The 21699-nt window shown below is 50.5% G+C and overlaps 1 protein-coding gene and 1 pseudogene across 2 annotated transcripts in view; both read left to right on the top strand.

Moving 5' to 3' along the window:
* SCAMP4 (secretory carrier membrane protein 4) overlaps positions 1-18495 on the top strand; it is a 28879-nt gene extending 10384 nt beyond the window's left edge. The window contains exons 2-7 of one of the 2 annotated variants that reach the window (XM_053581250.1): positions 1673-1724; positions 3846-3974; positions 4343-4499; positions 6953-7054; positions 13276-13393; positions 16732-18495. In XM_053581250.1, the coding sequence (XP_053437225.1) occupies positions 1673-1724; positions 3846-3974; positions 4343-4499; positions 6953-7054; positions 13276-13393; positions 16732-16911 (738 nt within the window). In that variant the 3' untranslated portion in view covers positions 16912-18495. The remainder of the gene's footprint in view (positions 1-1672; positions 1725-3845; positions 3975-4342; positions 4500-6952; positions 7055-13275; positions 13394-16731) is intronic. The other variant, XM_053581246.1, reaches the window with a different exon arrangement.
* On the top strand, positions 7510-9213 carry LOC128578534 (keratin, type I cytoskeletal 18-like; annotated as a pseudogene).
* Positions 18496-21699: the final 3204 nt, after the last annotated feature.

Here is a 21699-nt window from a genome sequence, read left to right as displayed (position 1 = left end):
GTTCCTTACAGGTGGCAGGAGGGACCCCTAAGGGGGCCAACATGAGTTGTTAGCAAGATGGTTAGGACTGGAACTGGTTGGTTGTGGGGGACTCAGAGTGGGGCCTGTGGGGCCATCTGGCAAGTATCAGTTGGATGCTGCACAGCCCCATGTCAGGGCTGTCCTGAGCCCCAAGGCCAGAGGGGCAAGGGTGCAAACAGTGGCCAGGGAGGACGGAGCACACAGGGTGTGGCCAAGCAGTGGGCAGAATGCCCCTTCCCCAGACCCTGGGGAGCCCTACCTGGCTAGCATCACCGTGCAAAGCAGGAGTAGCCCTGGGAGTTTAATGTCTCAGGACCCTCCTCCCTGATGGGGAAAGGCTGGTCCTACCCTGTGCCCCATCTCATGTCTAGCTCCTGTCCCAGTTTCTGGGGACCAGTCAGATCCCACAGGCCAGGGTAGGCACTGAGCTGCTTCCTGAGATGGCAGGTCCGTCTCCCAGACCCCACAAAACCAGCCTGACCCTTTCAGCTGTGCACCTCCGAGTTTGCCTGGGTGGGGCTGCATGGTGTGAGCTCAAGGTGTGCCCTTAGGAGGGCCTTGGGTGTCTCATGGATTGCAATGGGGTCCTTGGCTCACAGGTCTCATGGTTGAGAACTGCAGGTGTCATTTGCCAAGGTTACACAGCAATGAGCTTGAACCCAGCTTTGGGTCACTCACTGGGAATTTGGACCTTGAAGCAGACAGGAAGTGCTTGGAGCCATCAGTGAACTGTAGATGGAAGTTAGGGTGGGGTGGCTGTGAGGTAGAGGGCATCAGGGTATGACACCAGGAACCTAGCAGTGGGGAGCCCCAGGAGGTGGGATACTGGAAACCTAGCAGGGTAGGACACAGGACCCCAAGGACATTTGGCTTAGGTGGTCCGTGGGAAAGAGCTGCAACCCAGCCCTCCTCTTTTCGGCACCAGTGGTGCACCTTGGGCTCTGACAGGAGGTAGCCTCTGCCATCACACATCAGGCCCATGGTACAATCTAAGCCTAAAATCAAGCTGGGCTGGCTTTTCTGGAGACAGCCTAGAGCATCAGGCACTGTTAGGGACTTTTCTTTTTTTTTTTTTTTAGACAGAGTCTCACTTTCTTGCCCCTGGTAGAGTGCCATGGCAGCTCACAGCAGCCTCAAACTCTTGGGCTAAAGCAATTCTCTTGCCTCAGCCTCCTGAGTAGCTGGGACTATCCATGCCTGCCACAGCACCGGGCTGTTTTTAGGTACAGGGTCTCCCTCTTGCTCAGGTTGGTCTTGAACTCATGAGCTCAAACGATCTGCCAGCCTCGGCCTTCCAGATGCTGGGATTACAGGAGTGAGCCACTGAGCTTGGCCCTGTTAAGGACTTTTCCACCACAATGGATAGCCTGGCAGTTAACAGCCAACCCAAGGTAGTTGTGGCTTGCAGCTAGGTATTGGGTCACCCTGCAGCTAAGGAGATTCCCTGTCTTTGTGGTGGCGGTTTTCTTTTTAGAGACATGGTTTCACTCTGTGATCCAGTCTAGAGTGCAATGGCATCACTGCAGAGCTCACTGCAGCCTCAAACTCCTAGACTCAAGGGATCCTTCTGCCTCAGCTTCCCGAAGTGGTGGGATCACAGGTGAGAGCCATCATGCCAACCTCTCCTTGACTGTCACTGTTTTCCTTTCAGATGGCTGTAGGCTTCAGCTCCCGTAGTGGGTCGGCCACTGCAGAAATGTCAGGTTAGTCCCATTCTGGAGGCCCCAGCAGCATGGGGTCTTTTCTTTTCCCCTTGGACATATCCACAGTTGGGGAGGAGACCCCAGCAGATCTCACACACCCTCCCTCCTGGCCCTCCTGCCTTTTGCCACCTTTTGCACCACTTGGGTTTGGCACAGTTAGGTTCATACCAGTGAGGCCAGAAGGCCAATGCAAAGAGCCACAGGTTTGCTGGTGTCATCTTGCCAGGAAGTGGGAAAGAGGTGCTAGTAAAGCAAGGGGGGCCTCAAAGGGGCACAGGGACCTGTAGTGGAGACTCCACAACAGCTGCCCCAGCTCTGGCATCACCTCCTCTCCAATCCCTGTGGCACACATAGCCCCCAAAATCTGCGCCCCCCCCCCCCAACCTTATGGTGCACACAAAGGCCTAGTGCCCCCACCCCAGCCTGGCTGTTCTGTGTATTTATAGCTCTTACACCTTCTCACACTCTGTGCAGTCACTTATTTGCAGCTTTTATTGCTGGTCTTTCTTTGGGATGGCAGCCACTTGAGGACAGGGTCTCTGTATGTCTTACCACCTGGCCATGGAAGGTGCTCAGGGAATGTGTTCTGAGGTAGTGTCAGCTGAGCTGTAGCACCTCGGAAGTCTCCTGTTGCATGTGGACAGGGCCTCCACTGTGGGCAGAGCTGTGTCCCTGACAAAGGCTGTGTCTACTTTCTGACCCCTGGAAAGTGTGAATAAGACCTTGTTTGGAAATAGGGCCTTTGCAGGTGTGATCATGCTAAGGTGAGGCTGTGCTGGAGTAGGGCAGGCCCGGTCAAGGGACTGGTATTCTCATAAGAAGAGGGAAATTGAAACAGAGGAGAAACCTCTGTGGAGATGGAGGCAGAGGCTAGAATGGTGTGGTCACATGTCAATGACACTTGGACCTAGAAGCTGGAAGAGGAGGAAGCACCCTCCTCTGGTGCCCCTAGAGGGAGCACACTGCCATAGACACCCAGATGTCAGACTCCTGCTTCCAGACTTGAGAGATGATAAATTTCTGTTGTCTTGGCCAGGCATAGTGGCTCACGCCTGTAATCCTAACACTTGGGAGGCCACGGTGGGTAGATTGCCTGAGCTCACAGGCTTGAGACCAGCCTGAGCCAGAGCAAGACCTCATCTTGAAAAATAGCCGGCGTTGTGGTGGACGCCTATAGTCCCAGCTACTTGGGAGGCTGAGCCAAGAGAATCGCTTGAGCCCAAGAGTTAAAGGTTGCTGTGAGCTATGATACCGTGGCACTCTACTGAGGGCGACAGAGTGAGACTCTGTCTCAAAAAAAAAAAATTTCTGTTGTCTGAACCCAACCACCAGATATAATACTTTGTTATAGAAGCCACAGGAAATTTGCCAGAACCTTCCAGGATGTCACAGATGTTAATAGCATTTGGATTCTGCCTACTGAGTATGTGTATTAGTTTCCTATGGCTATTGTAAGAAATTATCATATGCTTAGTGACTTAGAACAATAGAATTTGTTGTCTGATGATGTAGGAGGGCAGAAGTCCTAAAATCAAGGTGTGGCAGAGCAGGTCCCTCTTGGGGAGCTCCAGGGGAGGACCTATCTCTTGCCTTTTCCAGGGTCTAGAACAGTGGTTCTCAACCTTCCTAATGCCTCCAGATGCCACGACCTTTTAATACAGATCCTCATGTTGTGTCCCCAACCATAAAATTATTTTCATTGCTACTTCATAACTGTAATTTTGCTACTGTTATGAATCTTAATGTAAATATCTGATATGCAGGATGTATTTTCATTGTTACAAAGGGGTCACGACCCACAGGTTGAGAACTGCTGTGTAGAGGCTGCCCACATCCCTCAGTTTGGGGCCCCTTTTTCCCCCTTCAGAGCCAGTAGCCTAGCATCTTCTAGTCTCTGCCTGTGACCCTCCTCCCTCCTTCTATGAGGACCCTGTGGGGACACTGGGCCCCCTGGGTAGTCCTGGATGACCTCCCATCTCAAGGTCTTCAACTCAGTCCCATCTACAGAGTTTCTTCTGCCATGTGATGCAACCTATGCCTAGGTCCTAGGGCTCAGGGATCTTTGGGCCATCTCTAAGCTAACTACCATCCGTTTTGTCCCATGGTGTTCTGTTCCTGCAGAGAAGGAGAACAACTTCCCCCCGCTGCCCAGCTTCATCCCCCTGAAGCCCTGCTTCTACCAGAACTTCTCTGATGAGATCCCCATTGAGCACCAGGTCCTGGTGAAGAGGATCTACCGGCTGTGGATGTGTGAGCTGGGCAGTGTTCAGGTGGGCGGGAGGCGGGACCCTGGCTGAGACCCCAGTCTAGTTCTGATGCCCCATGAGCTGAGGGGAGTCCTAAGCCAGAGAGCAGACATTGAAGCTGTCCTTTCTTAGGTCTGTCGGAATGAGCTAACCTCTATCTCTGCAGCATTGGGTGGCAGACAGAGCAGGTTAGGGGCCTGGGGGAGTGAGTGGCACTCAGGACAGAGCACTTTGTCCACTCTGAGTCTGCCTCTGGGCCCCATGGTTCCTGCAGTGACTGAAGCTGTCCCCGTAAGGTGGAGTGGTAAGGCTGGGGGCAGATACCAGGCTCCTCCCTGCATCATCTCCATCTAGCTGCCCCTCCCCCCACAGTTTACTGCACCACCCTTGGGGTCAACCTGGTCGCCTGCCTGGCCTGGTGGATTAGTGGGGGCTCAGGAGCCAATTTTGGCCTGGCCTTCGTCTGGCTGCTACTCTTCACACCCTGCAGTTACGTGTGCTGGTTCCGACCTGCCTACAAGGCCTTCCGGTGAGTTGGAGCCCTGGGGGCAAGGGGTCCTGCTGGTGTCCACAGGAACTATAGCACCTATACCCTCTGGTGGCCTGTGGAAGCATTTAATGCTGACATCTGGTGGGAGTCTCAAGTGGCTTAGACTTGTGCCTGTCCCACCCCTGTGCCTTCTGGTTTCTGTCCTGGTTTCTCTTCCCTGCAGAAGTCCTGGGTCCTGGCTTACTGGCTTGTGGCATGGCCCAGTAATGAGTAACCATCGTGTTCTCTTGTCTAGTGTCAGCAGTAGTTTGTTTTGGGGCTTGGTTAACTATGGCCAATGAGTCAAATCCAGCTGCTGCCTGCTTTGTTTTGTTTTGCAATAACTTGATTGAGAGATCCTTTACATATCACACAATTCATCTACTTAAAGTGATTTAAAAAGTACAAGCTAGTGGGGTTTTTTGTTGTTGTTGTTGTTGCTTGTTTTTTTGAGACAGAGCCTCAAGCTGTCGGCCTGGGTAGAGTGCTGTGGCATCACAGCTCACAGCAACCTCATACTCCTGGGCTCAAGTGATTCTCTTGCCTCCGCCTCCCAAGTAGCTGGGAATACAAGTGCCTGCCACAACGCCTAGCTATTTTTTGGTTGCAGCCGTCATTGTTGTTTGGCGGGCCTTGGCTGGATTTGAACCTGCCAGCTCAGGTGTATGTGGCTGGCACCTTAGCTGCTTGAGCCACAGGCGCTGAGCCAAGCTAGTGGTTTTTAATGTATTCACAATGCTGCGTGATTATCATTACTACCTATTACAAGAACATTATCCCAAAAGGAAGCCCCATCCCCTCTCCCAGCTCCAGCAACCATGAGTCCACTTCTTGTCTCTGAGGATCTACTTGTTCTGGACATATCACATAAATGGAATCTCACACTGTGTGTCCTGTGTCTGCTTCTGTCACTGAGCACACTGTCCTCAGGGACATCCCCATTGTAGCCTGTGTCAGAGCCTCCTTCCTTTTCATGGCTGAGTGATACTCTACTGTGTGGATGGCTCATGTTGTGTTGATCCATCACCTGTTGATGGACACTGGGCTGTTCCCACTTTGGGGCTGTTGTGCATACAACTGCTAAAGACATTTGCCCCTTGCCACTTAGGTATGTGTCATGTCCACCCCACATGGTCCCAAATCACAGACTCTCAGAATGAGTCAGGAAGGGTGCCTGAGTTTCTCCTTGAAAGTAGAATCAGACCCCAGAGAGCCCCACTGGGCATTTGCTGAGAGGAGCTGACACTGCAGGGCTGTCCTGGGCAGCTGTGAGCAGGAGCATGATGGGGTGAGCCACTTGAGCCACCAGAGCTTCCCTGCATTTCCCAGAGCCTGCCCTCCCTGTAGCAGAATTGCTTTGTTTGGATGAGGACCCCCTGCTTCACTGTCACACTAGCTGCAGGAGAACCTCTTAAACGGTCACAAACCAATGGAGAGGTGGTCAAGGACTAGGGAAAACAAATCAGCCCTGATCTCCTCCCATTGCTATGCCACTATTTTTTTTTTATTGTTGTTGTTTGGTTTGGTTTTTTATTGAGACAGAGTCTCACTTTATCGCCCTTGGTGGAGTGCTGTGGTATTATAGTTCACAGCAACCTCAAACTCTTGGGCTTAAGCGATTCTCTTTCCTCAGCTTCCCGAGTAGCTGGGACTGTGGGTACCCACCACAACATCTAGCTATTTTTTTTTTTTTTTTTTTTGATAGAGACAGAGTCTCACTTTACCGCCTTCGGTAGAGTGACATGATGTCACAGGACTCACAGCAACCTCTAGCTCCTGGGCTTCCGCTATTCTCCTGCCTCAGCTTCCAGAGCAGCTGGGACTACAGGCGCCCGCCACAATGCCCAGCTATTTTTTGGTTGCAGTTCAGCCGGGGCTGGGTTTGAACCCGCCACCCTTGGTATGTGGGGCCGGCACCCTACTCACTGAGCCACAGGCGCCACCCATATGTGTATCAGATGGCTCCACTGATTGGAATTTTTTGTTTGTTTGTTAGTTTGTTTTTTGCGGTTTTTGGCCGGGGCTGAGTTTGAACCCACCACCTCCAGCATATGGGGCCGGCGCCCTACTCCTTTGAGCCACAGGCGCTGCTCCAAAACCTAGCTAGTTTTTAGAGATGGAGTCTCATCCTTGCTCAGACTGGTCTCAAACCCATGGGCTCAGACAGTCCATCTGCCTCAGCCTCCCAGAGTGCTAGGATTACAAGTGTGAGCCACCGTGCCTGGCATATGTGACTGTTTTAAGTTCTTTAAAGCAAAGACCTGGTCAGGCTGTGGTGTCTTGTTAAAGGAGTAGTTTTGGCCCTTTGCGGTCAGAACCCAGTTTGAGCACATTTGTAGTGGTTCATAAGCATTTATGCATTTTTCAGTATCTGTAAAGGTCACCACCCTGCTTTCTGTCTCCAGCCCCATCTCTGAGCTGTAATAAAAGTCATGTTTTCTGTCCCTCTACAGAGCTGACAGCTCCTTTAACTTCATGGCGTTTTTCTTCATCTTTGGAGCACAGTTTGTCCTGACTGTCATCCAGGCCATTGGCTTCTCAGGATGGGGTGCATGGTGAGTTTTTTGCCCATAGATGTGACACATGTTACTTGTAGAAATAATATCCTGGGGCGGCGCCTGTGGCTCAGTCGGTAAGGCGCCGGCCCCATATGCCGAGGGTGGCGGGTTCAAACCCAGCCCCGGCCAAACTGCAACCAAAAAATAGCTGGGTGTTGTGGCGGGCGCCTGTAGTCCCAGCTACTCAGGAGGCTGAGGCAAGAGAATCACTTAAGCCCAGGAGTTGGAGGTTGCTGTGAGCTGTGCGAGGTCACGACACTCTACTGAGGGCCATAAAGTGAGACTCTGTCTCTACAAAAAAAAAAAAAAAAAAAAAAAAAAAAAGAAATAATATCCTGGGCAGTGCCTGTGGCTCAAAGGAGTAGGGCGCTGGCCCCAATGCCGGAGGTGGTGGGTTCAAACCCAGCCCTGGCCAAAAACTGCAAAAAAAAAAAAAGAAAAAGAAATAAGATCCTGGTGGGAAACCAGCAAGGCTACCAATGATGTTATGAGTCAAGTTTATAAAGACACTTTTCTGGGGAGGTTTCAAGCTCACATCCAGGGAGCAAGGGTTCCACTGGGTGCCCATGTCTGGTATCAGCGTCCAGAGTGCTGCTCCAGGGGAGCAAACTTCTGGCAACCACTGTTTCCAGGTGGAACACTGAAGGAGAAGGACTTTAAGATATATAAAAATGCTCATTTAACATACCATACTAAGTAAGGCACAATGTTAGTGATAGGGAAAACTGTGTAAGGGAGGAAGGGAAGCATATGGGAACGGTCTATACTATCTGCTCAATTTTTCTGTAAATCTAAAATTATTCTAAAAATTAAAATCTGTTCAGCTTGCCCGAGTTTTGTTCTCTTCCTCTTAAGACATCATGTCCTTCGCTACTCGTTCCACCACTTTCTCCAGCCATTACCGGTCCCTGGGCTCAGTCCAGGCGCCCAGCTACAGTGTCCAGCCCGCCAACAGCGCAGCCAGGGTCTGTGCAGGCACCGGGGGCTCGGGCTCCCAGATCTCCATGTCTCGCTCCACCAGCTTCCGGGGTGGCTGGGGGTCTGGAGGCCTGGCCACGGGGATGGCTGGGGGTCTAGCAGGAATAGGGGGCCAGACCAAGAAAGAGACCATGCAAGAACTGGACGACCGCCTGGCCTCCTACCTGGACAGTGTGAGGAACCTGGAGATCGATAATTGGAGGCTGGAGAGCAAAATCCGGGAACACCTGGAGAAGAAGGGGCCCCAGGTCAGAGACTGGGCGCATTACTTCAAGACCATTGAGGACCTGAAGGCTCAGATCTTTGCAAATTCTGTGGTCAATGCCCCCATTGTTCTGCAGATTGACAGTGCCTGTCTTGCTGCTGATGACTTTAGAGTCAAGTATGAGACAGAACTGGCCATGCGCCAATCTGTGGAGAGCAACATTCATGGGCTCTGCAAGGTCATTGATGACACCAATATCACTCAACTGCAGCTGGAGTCAGAGATCGAGGCTCTCAAGGAGGAGCTGCTCTTCATGAAGAAGAACCACGAGGAGGAAGTATAAGTCCTACTAGCCCAGATTGCCAGCTCTGGGTTGACTGTGGAGGTAGATGCTCCCAAATCCCAGGACCTGAGCAAGATCATGGCAGACATGCGGGCCCAGTATGAGAGATGGCTCGGAAGGACCAAGAAGAGCTGGCCAAGACCTGGTCCCAGCAGATTGAGGAGAACACCTCAGTGGTCACCTCACAGTCTGCTGAGGTCGGAGCTGCTAAGACAATGCTCCCAAAGCTGACGCGTACAGTCCAGTCCTTGGAGATCGAACTGGACTCCATGAGAAATCAGAAGTCTGGGTTGAAGGACAGCCTGAGGGAGGTGGAGGCCCGCTATGCCTTGCAGATGGAGCAACTCAATGGGGTCCTGCTGCATTTGGACTCAGAGCTGGCACAGACCCGGGCAGAGGGGCAGTGCCAGGCCCAGGAGTATGAGGCACTGCTGAACATCAAGGTCAAGCTAGAGGCTGAAATCGCCACTTGCTGGAAGACGGGGAGGACTTTAACCTTGGTGATGCCCTGGACAGCAGCAACTCCATGCAAACCATCCAAAAGACCACCACCTGCAGGATAGTGGACGTCAAAGTAGTGTCTGACACCGATACCAAAGTTCTGAGACACTGAGGCAATACAGCATTGTGCCCTTATGCCAATAAAGAGTTCAGAGGTCACTGGAAAAAAATAAATAAATAAAATCTGTTCATTAAAGAAAAGATAAAAAATGCACGTCCCACCTAAGATTAGTTAACAACAGTTTTCTAATATTGCCAGGTGCACAGAAGTTTTCATACTGTCCAACTTGTTTTAAATTCCTAAGTTTGTTTTCTTTTTTTTTTTTGGTAGAGATAGAGTCTCATTTTGTCATCCTCGGTAGAGTGGCATCACACAGCTCACAGCAACCTCCAACTCCTGGGCTCAGGCGATTCTCCTGCCTCAGCCTCCCAAGTAGCTGAGACCACAGGCGCCAGCCATAACGCCCGGCTGTTTTTTTGTTGGCAGTTTGGCCAGGGCTGGGTTTGAACCTGCCACCTTTGGTATATGGAACCAGTGCCCTACCCATTGAGCCACAGGTGCCACCCCATGTTTTCTCTTTTTTTTTTTTTTTTTTTTGAGACAGAGTTTCACTTTGTTGCCCTTGGTAGAGTGCTATGGCATCATAGCTCACAGCAACCTCCAACTCTTGGGTTCAAGCGATTCTCTTGCCTCAGCTTCCCAAGTAGCTGGGACTATAGGCACTCACCACAACGCCCTGCTATTTTAGAGACAAGGTCTGGCTCTGGCTGAGGTTGGTCTCGAACCTGTGAGCTCAGGCAGTCCACCCACATCTGCCTCCAAGAGTACTAGGATTACAGGTGTGAATCACCATGCCCGGCTTTTTTTTTTTTTTTTTTTAAAGATAAAGTCTCCCTGTCTTCCAGGCTAGAGTGCAGTGGTGCAATAATGGCTTTACCACAGCCTCAAACACCTGGGCTTAAGCTATCCTTGTGTCTCAGGCTCCCAGGTAGCTGGGACTACAGGTGCACACCACCTGTAATTTTGGAGTTTTTTGGGGTGAGAGGGGCTTATTTTTTATTTTTACTTTTTTTTTTGGCCGGGGCTGGGTTTGAACTTCCCACCTCTGGCATATGGGGCCAGTGCCCTACTCCTTTGAGCCACAGGCACCACCGGGGCTTTTTTTTTTTTTTTTTGTAGAGACAGAGTCTCACTTTATGGCCCTTGGTAGAGTGCCGTGCCCTCACACAGCTCACAGCAACCTCCAACTCCTGGGCTTAAGCTATTCTCTTGCCTCAGCCTCCCAAGTAGCTGGAACTACAGGCGCCCTCCACAACGCCCGGCTATTTTTTGGTTGCAGTTTTGCCGGGGCGGGCCTGAACCCGCCACCCTCGGTATATGGGGCCGGCGCCCTACCGACTGAGCCACAGGCGCCGCCCTTTTTTTTTTTTTTTTTTTTTTGTAGAGACCGAGTCTCACTATACCGCCCTCGGTAGAGTGCCATGGCCTCACACAGCTCACAGCAACCTCTAATTCTTGGGCTTACACGATTCTCTTGCCTCAGCCTCCCGAGTAGCTGGGACTACAGGCGCCCGCCACAACGCCTGGCTATTTTTTTGTTGCAGTTTGGCCGGGGCTGGGTTTGAACCTGCCAACCCTCAGCATATGGGGCCGGCGCCCTACTCACTGAGCCACAGGCGCCGCCCATCAGTGTCTTACTTTGTTGCCCCTGGTAGAGTGCTATGGCGTCATAGCTCACAGCAACCTCAAATTCTTGGGCTCAAGGAATCCTCTTGTCTCAGCCTCCCAAGTAGCTGGGACTATAGATGCCTGCCACAATGCCCAGCTACCTTTTAGAGACGGGATTTTGCTCTTGCTCAGGCTGTTCTCAAATTCCTAAGCTCAGGAAATCCACCCACCTTCGCCTCCCAGAGTGCTAGGATTACAAGTATGAGCCACCGTGCCTGGCCTGCATGACTAGTTTTTTTTAATATATATATAATTTTATTTCTACATTCTTGCCCTTCACCTAGATCCTTTTATTTTTTTTTGCAGTTTTTGGCCGGGGATGGGTTTGAACCCGCCACCTCCGGTATATGGGGCTGGTGCCCTACTCCTTTGAGCCACAGGCACCACCCCATGCATGACTAGTTTTTTTTTTTTTGTAGAGACAGAGTCTCACTTTATGGCCCTCGGTAGAGTGCCATGGCATCACACAGCTCACAGCAACCTCCAACTCCTGGGCTTAAGCGATTCTCTTGCCTCAGCCTCCCGAGTAGCTGGGACTACAGGCGCCCGCCACAACACCCAGCTATGCATGACTAGTTTTTTAAAAATACTTTTTGTAGATATGGGGTCTCACTTTGTTGTCCAGACTAGTTTCAAACTCCTGGCCTCAAACCATCTTCCCATTTCATCCTCCCAATGGCAGTCCAAAGAGTTTTGTAGCATCTTGCTGAGGACTAGAATTGCTTGAGCTCAGGAGTTTAACACCAGCCTAAGATCTGCAACTTAGTTTCCCCCCCACCTTTTTTTTTTTTTTTTTTTGTAGAGACAGAGTCTCACTTTATGGCCCTCGGTAGAGTGCTGTGGCCTCACACAGCTCACAGCAACCTCCAACTCCTGGGCTTAAGCGATTCTCTTGCCTCAGCCTCCCGAGTAGCTGGGACTACAGGCGCCCGCCACAATGCCCAGCTATTTTTTGGTTGCAGTTTGGCCGGGGTCGGGTTTGAACCCGTCACCCTCGGTATATGGGGCTGGCGCCTTACCGACTGAGCCACAGGCGCTGCCCATCTCTCTCTTTTTTTTTAAGATGGAATCTTACTGAGTAGAGTGCCATGGTGTCATAGCTCATAGCAACCTGACTCTTGGCTCTCAAGATCCTCTTGCCTCAGTTCCTGAGTAGCTAGAACTATAGGTGCCAATCATAACACCCAGCTAGTTCTTGGGATTTTTTGTTTCTTTCTCTATTTTTAGTAAAGATGGGGTTTCACTCTTGCTCAGGTAGGTCTTAAACCCCTGAGTTCTTGGCCTCCCAGAGAGCTAGAATTATAGGTGTGAGCCACCGCACTCGGCCTCCTCTCTTATTTTAAATCTTTCCTTAGAATCCCATTGAGTGGATGTAGTAGGATTTATGTGTGTGGTGTTCTCAGCCAACAAACTGTGAAAAACCCAGTTTTTAATTATTACAAACAATTGCTGTGGGATAAATTCTTAGATATGTGGGATAAAAGGAATGAGCATTTAAGTCTTTTCATAGCTGAGGCCCCATTGGCTTTTACAAAGGGTGATGAACAGAGTAGCACTCATATCTCTGTCCCCTACACATTCAATGCTGATGTGATGGTAGAAAAACCAAGACCTTGGGCTGGGTGTAGCAGCTCACACGTATAATCCTAGCACTCTGGGAAGCTGAGGCAGATGAATTGCTTGAGCTCAGGAGTTTAAGACCAGCCTGAACAAGAGCAAGACCCCCTCTCTACTAAAAATAGAAAAACTAGCTAGACGTTGTGGCAGGAGGCTGTAGTCCCAGCTACTCAGGAGGTTGAGGCAAGAAGATTGCTAGAACCCAGGAGTTTGAGGTTGCTGTGAGCTACGATGATACCAGGGCACTCTAGCCTGGGTGACAGAGTGAGATTCTGTCTCAAAGAAAAAAGAAAAACAGGAGACTTTACATCCTTCGTATTAACCTGGATGGAAGTGGAAGACATTTTTCTTAGTAAAGCATCACAAGAATGGAGAAGCATGAATCCTATGTACTCAATTTTGATATGAGGACAATTAATGACAATTAAGGTCATGAGGGGGGAGGAAAAGCAGAGAAAGGGGAGGAGGGAGAGGGGTGGGGCCTTGGTTGTGTGCCACACCTTCTGGGGGCTAGACATGATTGCAAGAGGGACTTTACCTAACAAATGCAATCAGTGTAACCTGGCTTATTGTACCCTCAATGAATCCCCAACAATTAAAAAAAAAAAAAAAGAAAGAAAAAAGAAAAACAAGACTTTGCTCTGACTCATATGCATCTCCTTATTGGTAGAATGAGCATCATTTGTGTGCTTACTGGTCCAGGCCATCCTTATGCGAATTGCCCTTTTCTGTCAGAGTTGTTTACCTTTTTTTGTTGATTTGTTGGCCCTCTTGATAATATGAAGGGCAGTGGGTCCTTGTTTGGTGGGTATGCTGGCACCCACACTTGTTCTTGTGCCTTACAGTGGTTGGTTGGCAGCAATTACTATGTTCAAGACCAGTGTGGGGGCTGCTGTGGTCATGTTGCTTCCAGCCATCATGTTCTCCCTGTCAGCTGTCATGATGGCAATCATGATTCTGAAGGTAAGCCCATGATGTCCAGCTGTCGTTTCCTTCTCTGTATGCCATCCCAGGTGGGTAAGCTTGAGGAGGTGGTCAAGTCCAGCTTCCAGAATCCTCTCCCACTGGAGTCACATAGGATGTGCTTATTTTCCAGCAATAAGCTGTAACCACACATATGAAATATTCCCAGGGAAGCTTGCAGATAACCCATGCCCAGGTTTCCATTGAGACTCATCATGTGGTCCCCCTGCCTAGCCCATGCCGAGATTCCAGACTCTAGAGTAGCGGTTCTCTACCTATGGTTCATGACCCCTTTGTAACAATGAAAATACATCCTGTATATCAGATATTTACATTACAATTCATAACAGTAGCAAAATTACAGTTATGAAGTAGCAACAAAAATAATTTTATAGTTGGGCGGCGCCTGTGGCTCAGTCGGTAAGGCGCCGGCCCCATATACTGAGGGTGGCGGGTTCTAACCCGGCCCCGGCCAAACTGCAACCAAAAAATAGCCGGGCGTTGTGGCGGGCGCCTGTAGTCCCAGCTACTCAGGAGGCTGAGGCAAGAGAATCACTTAAGCCCAGGAGTTGGAGGTTGCTGTGAGCTGTGTGAGGCCATGGCACTCTACCGAGGGCCATAAAGTGAGACTCTGTCTCTACAAAAAAAAAAATAAATAAATAATAATTTTATAGTTGGAGGTCACCACAACATGAACTGTATTAAAGTGTTGAGGCATTAGGAAGGTTGAGAACCACTGCTCTAGAGGAAAGCAGGGATTGGGCATAGACCATGGTGTTTACAGGAGCAGTTTAGGCCCAGGAGTTCCTGCTGTCAGTGAGGTGTGTTGTGTAGGGGCCCATCCGAATTACCAGCCACAAGCTCCATTAGAAAATAAAGTGTTCGGCTCGGCACCTGTGGCTCAAGCAGCTAAAGTGCCAGCCACATACACCTGAGCTGACGGGTTCAAATCCAGCCTGGGCCTGCCAAACAACAATGATGGCTGTAACCAAAAAATAGCCAGGCATTGTGGCGGGTGCCTGTAGTCCCAGCTACTTGGGAGGCAGAGGCAGGAGAATCGCTTGAGCCCAGGAGTTAGAAGTTGCTGTGAGCTGTGATGCAATGGCACTCTACCCAGGGCGACAGCTTGAGGCTCTGTCTCAAAAAAAAAAAAAAAAAAAGAAAGAAAATAAAGTGTTCATCTAGGCTAATAACAACATCAAGTAAAAATGCCATGCTTTTGTTTATTGAAGTTGCCACAATTTCTAGAAGTAGTATAGTCTAGTGGTCCCAGAGGTGTGGCCAGGAGCACACTGGTGTGTCCTTTCTGTGTGGTAAGGATCCCGGGCTCCAACCCCAGCAGCTTTTGCCAAAGAATCCATTGCAGAAGTGCCCAGAGATGAGCAGGGGTCAGCAACCAACCAGTTGTCATAACAAGCAGATTGTGCATGTCCTTCGCCAAGCCATATCCAAGGGGCCTCATTGAGTACCCTGAAGCCACTCTACATGGCAGCAGATGTTGGGTGAGGGTTGCACACCAGTGCCTGCCTCCAGAGCCCAGCAAGCAGCCAAGGCCCAGCCCTGGCCATGTGGCATTGACCAGTGGTGCCAAAGAAGTGGTCATGTGGCTCATACTCAGCAGGAAAAGAGGCCACAAAACTCACATGCAGGACCAGCGCCTTCCATGAAGGAAAGGCATTATTCCATGGGCTGTACAAATCCAGGAGTTCCGGCCTCCAGAAAGCAGGCAGGGGTCAGTGCTCTGGGCGAGGGTCCCAAGTCCCTGGTTTTGGATCCTCTACATTCCCTCAAGTTTCCACAGAGACTCCCTGTAATCAGTTTAGGAGCAGTGAGCTTTGGTTTCTGCATCATTAAAGGTGGAGGTTCCTCTATGAAGGCCAGTGGCCTTAGATGGCTTTCTTTTCTTTTCTTTCTTTCTTTTTTTTTTTTTTTTTAATTGCAGTTTTTGGCCGGGGCTGGGTTTGAACCCGCCACCTCCAGCATATGGGGCTGGCGCCCTACTCCTTTGAGCCACAGGTGCCACCCGACGGCTTTATTTTCTCCCAACCATTTCTTCTGCTGGTGCCACCAAACACTATTTGACTAACACACAGCAGATGGTACTCCTGCCCGCTGACCATGTACTGACCTGTGAATGCTGGAAAGCTCACTCTAGTAGCAGCTGTATTTTCTTTTCTTTCTTTCCTTCCTTCCTTCCTTCCTTTCCTCCCTCCCTCCCTTCCTTTTTTTTTAAGACAGAGTCTCACTCTTTCACCCTAGGTAGAGTGCCACGGTGTCATAGCTTATAGCAACTTCAAACTCTGGGGCACTAGATATCCTTTTGCCTCAGACTCCCAAGTACCTGGGACTATAGGCACCTGCCCCTATGCCTGGCTAGTTTTCCTGTTTTTAGTAGAGACAGGGTCTCACTCTTGCTCAGGCTGTTCTCAAACTCCTGAGCTCAAGCAATCTACCTGTTACAGCCTCTCCTAGAGTGTTGGGATTATAGACATGAGCCACAGTGCCTGGCTTGCATTTTCACTCTTATTTTTCTGAGGATACCCTGCTATAATGAGATATTCAGTTTAATTTTCCTGACTGATTTTAATGTTCCTGACTGTTGTTTTCTGTGATGTGGGAATGTTGCAGTGTTGACTGCTGGTATAGGGATAGGTCACACTCCTTCAGCATAGATAGTTTTGTTTGCATAATATATGGCTCTGCCATGTAACTCCATAGGAAATAACCCACACTATACCATGCATTAAAGATGGGTGTTTACAGGCTCAGTGCCCATAGCTCAGTGGGCAGGGCACCAGCCACATGCATTGGGGCTAATGGGCCCTAACCCAGCCCAGGCCTGCCAATAACAACAAATAGCCCAGGTGTTGTGGCGGGTGTCTGTAGTCCCAGCTACATGGGAGGTTGAGGCAAGAGAATTGCCTAAGCCCAAGAGTTTGAGGTTGCTGTGAGCTGTCATGCCATGGCACTCTACTGAGGGTGACATAATGAGACTCTGTCTCAAAAAAAAAAAAAGAAAAGAAAGAAAAAAAGATGGATGTTTACTAATATTGGAATGTCATGGTATGGTGATATGTTTGGTACTTGGCGGAGTGTCTTGTGCCCATGGTGTGTGGTGGCAGTGCAGGGAGATAGGAGTGTTACCTGGACTGTTCTGTCCTTGTGGTATGAAGCAGTCATGTATGGCAAGTGTACAGATCAGTGTAGCAGTGTGCAGTGAAATCCTGTTGATGTACAGATCCAACAAAGAAGACAGGTCTTGCTTGACAGAGCAGATCTCTGTCTACACAGTTGCACTGAGTTTCTGTTCCTTGCCTTCTTGTCGTCCTTCCCTACAGGTGCACAAGATCTACCGAGGGGCTGGTGGAAGCTTCCAGAAGGCACACACAGAATGGAACACAGGCATTTGGCGGAACCCGCCATCAAGGGAAGCCCAATACAACAACTTCTCAGGAAATAGCCTGCCCGAGTACCCTACTGTGCCCAGCTACCCAGGAGGTGGCAGCCAGTGGCCCTAGATGGTGTCGACCAGCCCTGCTGCTGCCCACTGCCTCTTCCTCTTCACTCCCTTGGTCTGGAGAGCCTGAGAGTCTGTCCCCACAGCCCTCCCAAGAGGGTCCCCAGCTGGGATGGCAAAAGTGGGTGGTGGCCCTCGGGGGCTCCTTGAAAGCATGGCCCAGCAGGAGGACACTCCTGAATTCTGAAAATGTGTGGTCACCTTGACATCTGCCACATGGCAACCACAGCTTTGTTTCATCAGGTCATGGAGACCTGACCCACTGGTCTTCCTGGGGAGAAGGTGGAGTACCCTGGCTGTGGGGTCTGTCTGGCACTCACTGCTCTGCCCCCCATTAGCGGGGCAGACACCCTGAACCAGGAGGCCTCACAGCACCAGGCTTTCCCATCCCCTGGGGTGACAGAGGGGCTTGATGTGCAGCCTTGTCTTCAATATTCTCATCATCTTTCTGAGTCCCTATCTGCCTGCATCTGATGGCTCTTGGGGATCAGCCCACAATGGCTAGAGGCAGATCAGCCACCTGAATAGGGGTGGTCTCTGCTGCTCCCTGTCCTCCTCCTCCCAGTCTCCTCCTTTGCCCCAGGCTTGAGGGCACAGTTGTGGGGTCTCCCTCTCTTGACCAGGGACCTTGGGCAAGACCTGCCTATGCTCCAAATCCAGGAATCAATTCCTTTGGTGGAGGGGAGAGAGGCTGGCCCAACCAGGCAAGGTGCACGGCATCCCCTGGACCCAATGACTCTTGAAGAAAATAGCTGCCATCTCCACAGAGTGCCTGTGGGGCTGTGTATCCTCAACACAGGAGAATGATACCCCAAATCTGGAGGCTCCTGATTAAGACATCAGGAGCTGAGGAACCCTTTTAAGTCTGCAGGAAGCAGACAGTTTCTCAGGAGACGGAGCCCCTCAAGAGTGGCCTTTTCCAAGGAATTGAGATGTGACAAATCTCTGTGCCTTACCAAGGAATTTCAGCAAACCATCACTATTTTCTTCCCTTCCATCTTTCTAACTCTTTACGCAGTTTTGTCCTTATTGAAAGAGCTGAGATGCATCTCTCGGGGATTTCCACAGAACCTTTGATAACTTTTAGGTCAGAGAGAAACCTTTTCTGAGCCACCTTTTCTTGCTTGCCAGCTATGCTGTGGGGGGCACTGTGGGCACTGGCCCAGCCCCTAACCCAGCCACACTGGACTGGGCCCTCTCCAGCACAACCCTGTATTCCAGTGCTTGCTTGCTTTGGTTGCTTGTGCCAAACACCCTTGGTGCCCAAAGGTGGCCACAGTGCCTGGGGTTGGGGCAAGGCAGCCAGGATAGAAAACCTACCCTGCTGCAGATCCACATCTTGGGGTGATGCCTTGGCTGACCTCCTGTGGAAAGCACCAGCTCCTCTGGCCACAAGGCTGTGTATCAGCATGCTATGGTGGCTGGTGGCAGGTGCTTGAGCCTTGAGGTCTCCTGGCAGTCCCTGCCTGCCCTCCACCATGCTTTGCCCCTCACAGCATTGTGGGGTCTTTTGTTATGTGAAGTTATCCTAGAAATAAATCTTTCTGTATCAGACAGTGCTCAGGGCTGTGTTTGTGGTATATGAGCCTGTGTGCCCATGTGTGTTTTTTATTTTTTGAGGGGGGGTTTGAGACAGAGTCATTCAGTCACCCTGGGGTTGAGTGCCATGGTGTTACAGCTCCCATCAACCTCAAACTCTTGGGCTCAAGTGATCCTCTTGCCTCAGCCTCCTGAGTAGTGGGACTACAGGTGCCCACCACAATGCCTGGATATTTTTAGAAATGGGGTCTCATGCACTTGCTCAGGCTTGTCTTAAATTTATGAACTCAATCTACCCACCTCCCTTGGCCTCCCAGGATGCTAGGATTACAGGCATGAGCCACCCACACCCGGCCTCACAAGTGTGTTTGGTTTGAGGAATGATGCCCAAGCACAAAGCCACCGGCAGAATAAAGCTAGGGGTGAGCCTGTGGCCCAGAAAGAAGTCTGGTCACCAAGATGCCCCTCTCACCTTGGGTGAGGGCCTCACCCTGTCTGAAGTCCAGATCTTAGCAGAAGCACATGTGGACCAGGACATCACACACTAGGCTGGCGCTGGCTTCATGCCACATGCACATACCACTGCTGTTCCGTCCCTTCATGTTTTGTTCTTAAAATTTTTTATATAAGGCCAGGAGCAGTGGTTCGTGCCTGTAATCCCAACATTCTGGAAGCTGAGGCAGGTGGATTGCTTGAGCTCAGGAGTTTAAGGCCAGCCTGAGCAAGAGCAATACCCTGTCTCTGCTAAAAATAGAAAAACTAGCCGGGTGTTGTGGAACATGCCTATAGTCCCAGCTGCTCAGGAGGCTGAGGCAAGAGGACTGCTCAAGCCCAAGAGTTTGAGGTTGGGAGCTACACGGCACTCTAACCTGGGCAACAAAGTGTGACTCTGTGAAAAAAACTAATTTTTTATATTTACAAATATTTTTTTCTGATAGGGCGTATTGCTGTGATGCCCAGGGTGGTCTCAAACTTTTTTTTTTTTTTTGAGACAGTCTCACTTTCACCCTCAGTAGTGTGCTGTGGTGTCACAGCTCACAGCAACCTCCAACTCTTGGGCTTAAGCAATTCTCTTGCCTCAGCCTCTCGAGTAGTTGGGACAACACCCAGCTATTTTTGAGAGATGAGGACTCACTCTGGCTCAGGCTGGTCTCAAACCTGTAAGGTCAGGCAGTCCACTCGCTTCAGTCTCCCAGAGTGCTAGGATTACAGGTGTGAGCCACTGCGCCCAGCCTTCAACCTCTTAAGTGATCCTCCTGCCTTGGCCTCCCAAAGTCCTGGGATTATGATGTGAGCCATTGTGCTGGGTCCATCCCTTGGGTTTTGGCCACATCACTCCAACCTCAGCCTGGTTGGAGTTTTTGGCCACATCACTTCAACCTCAGTGGGGTAGATGAGGGCAGCCACTTTATCACCCCTCATACCCACCCTTTTCATGACATCCTCTGGGCTGGATGTTGGCAACAGCGCTGGGCAGACCCAGTTCCTCAGTTGTGAAGGGGTCCCACTGCTGGCGGCAAACTCAGGCCTTTTTCTCCCAAAGTCTGTGTTAACACTACCTGGGGCTGTTGTGCCAATCTTCCCAAAGTTCCAGAATGATTTCAAATGGGGAAGTAGAGGAAAGTTCTAGAATCACTGATGTAAGAATGTGGGTATTGTAGGGACCATCATAGGTGCCCTAGTCTTAGGAAGTAAGTAACTGAATTGAGCTGGCCTGCCTATGTACAGGGCAGACATCACCAGTGTTGTAAACTCTGCCCTCCTCATTACTGTGCATGGGGCAGACATCACCAAGCAGTATTGTTTTCCTTGCTCTCCCTCCTGTGCACAGAGCAGACATCACTAATTAATCAAGTGGCACAAGAAAACCAATCTGACAATCTAGGCTTTGTCCAGTTCCATCCTCTTACAGATGAGGCTGAGGCCCAGAGACTCACCCAAGGGCCACAGGCTCAGATCTTCCCTTCTGCCCCCATGTTCCGCCTGGCATTAGCATTGTCTCTTGTTCCCAGAATAAATTCAGGAAAATAGCAAGGTCATGCACATTTTCAGTACATTTCAAGCCACATGCTCATTTCACATGAGTCACTTGGTACCTGCCGTCCAGGGCTAGTTTCTGTTTTATCCTGACCATGAGATGACTGGGACCATCCCCTTGAAGGAAGGGCTGTGAGGCTGGTGGAGCCATGCCTGGGCACCAAGCCAATTTAGGATCTTGCAATTGGAGATGTTCTGGACATGCCGCCAGCCTGGACAGTGGTGCCATCTGCTCAAGTCCTTCTCTTCTTCCTCCCCAAGGATCTGGGCAGTGGGCCATCTGCTCAGGTCCTCCCCTTTCTTTTACAGTGGCTCTTCCCCATAAGGGGATTCTGGCCCTTTCCCCTCCTATGCCCCAGGAGCTGCCCCTCATAGATTCCAACCTTATGGCCACTAAAATGGTGCCTGACCCAGGCCTGGCTATCATCCCACTTGGGCCCATGTGACCCAATGCCAGTGGTCAGAGACATTCCTGAGGTTTTATAATGGTAGTGGGTGAGAGGAACTCTGTTTTTCTCCAGGGTTGCTAAACAAAACCATTGTTCCCCATCCTCACCATTGATGGAAGAGGCATGTTTGCAGAGAAAGAAAGAGGCCCAGGCAGAGAGAGGAAGAGAGACAGAGAGAGATAGACAGAGACGGAAAGAGAAGGAAGAGGGGAACAGAGACAAAGGAAGAGAGAGACAGGGAGAGGAAGAGAGATAAGGACAGAGAGAGACAGAAAGAGGAAGAGACAGGGAGACAGGGACAGATGGAGGCAAAGAGACAGAACAGAAAGACACTGAGAGATGCAAAATGAGCAAGAGAAAGGCCCATAGGCATTGAACTTTAGTGGTCCCTGGTTGCAGCCATGCCTGAAGCCAGACCCATCCCAGTCATTTTAGTTACACACTTGGTCATTGTGGTGTGTTAATCGTTAGCATGGCTGGGCTTTTGTAATGAGGAAGCCCCCCCACCCCCCACCACCGCTCAGTGGCACAGACTTCAGGGACGTTTACTTCTTGCTACAGGCAGGTGACCAGGCAGTATTCCAGGCACCTGTTCCACTTGGTGATCCAGAGACGACTTCTATCTCAGACTCCACCCTCCCAGGCCCATGTCCTCTGCCCTCCAGGTGGCAGAGAGGCATGAACAGAGTGTGTGCTAGGGTTCACATGGGCCTGGGCATGGCCTGTTGCTTCTGCTTCTGTCTCATGGCCACACCTGACTACAG

The sequence above is a fragment of the Nycticebus coucang genome, chromosome 2, assembly GCF_027406575.1.
Source record: "Nycticebus coucang isolate mNycCou1 chromosome 2, mNycCou1.pri, whole genome shotgun sequence".
In the NCBI taxonomy this organism is placed as follows: domain Eukaryota; kingdom Metazoa; phylum Chordata; class Mammalia; order Primates; family Lorisidae; genus Nycticebus; species Nycticebus coucang.
Note: the sequence above shows the minus strand (reverse complement) of the source record. Positions and strands in the feature narration are given on the sequence as shown.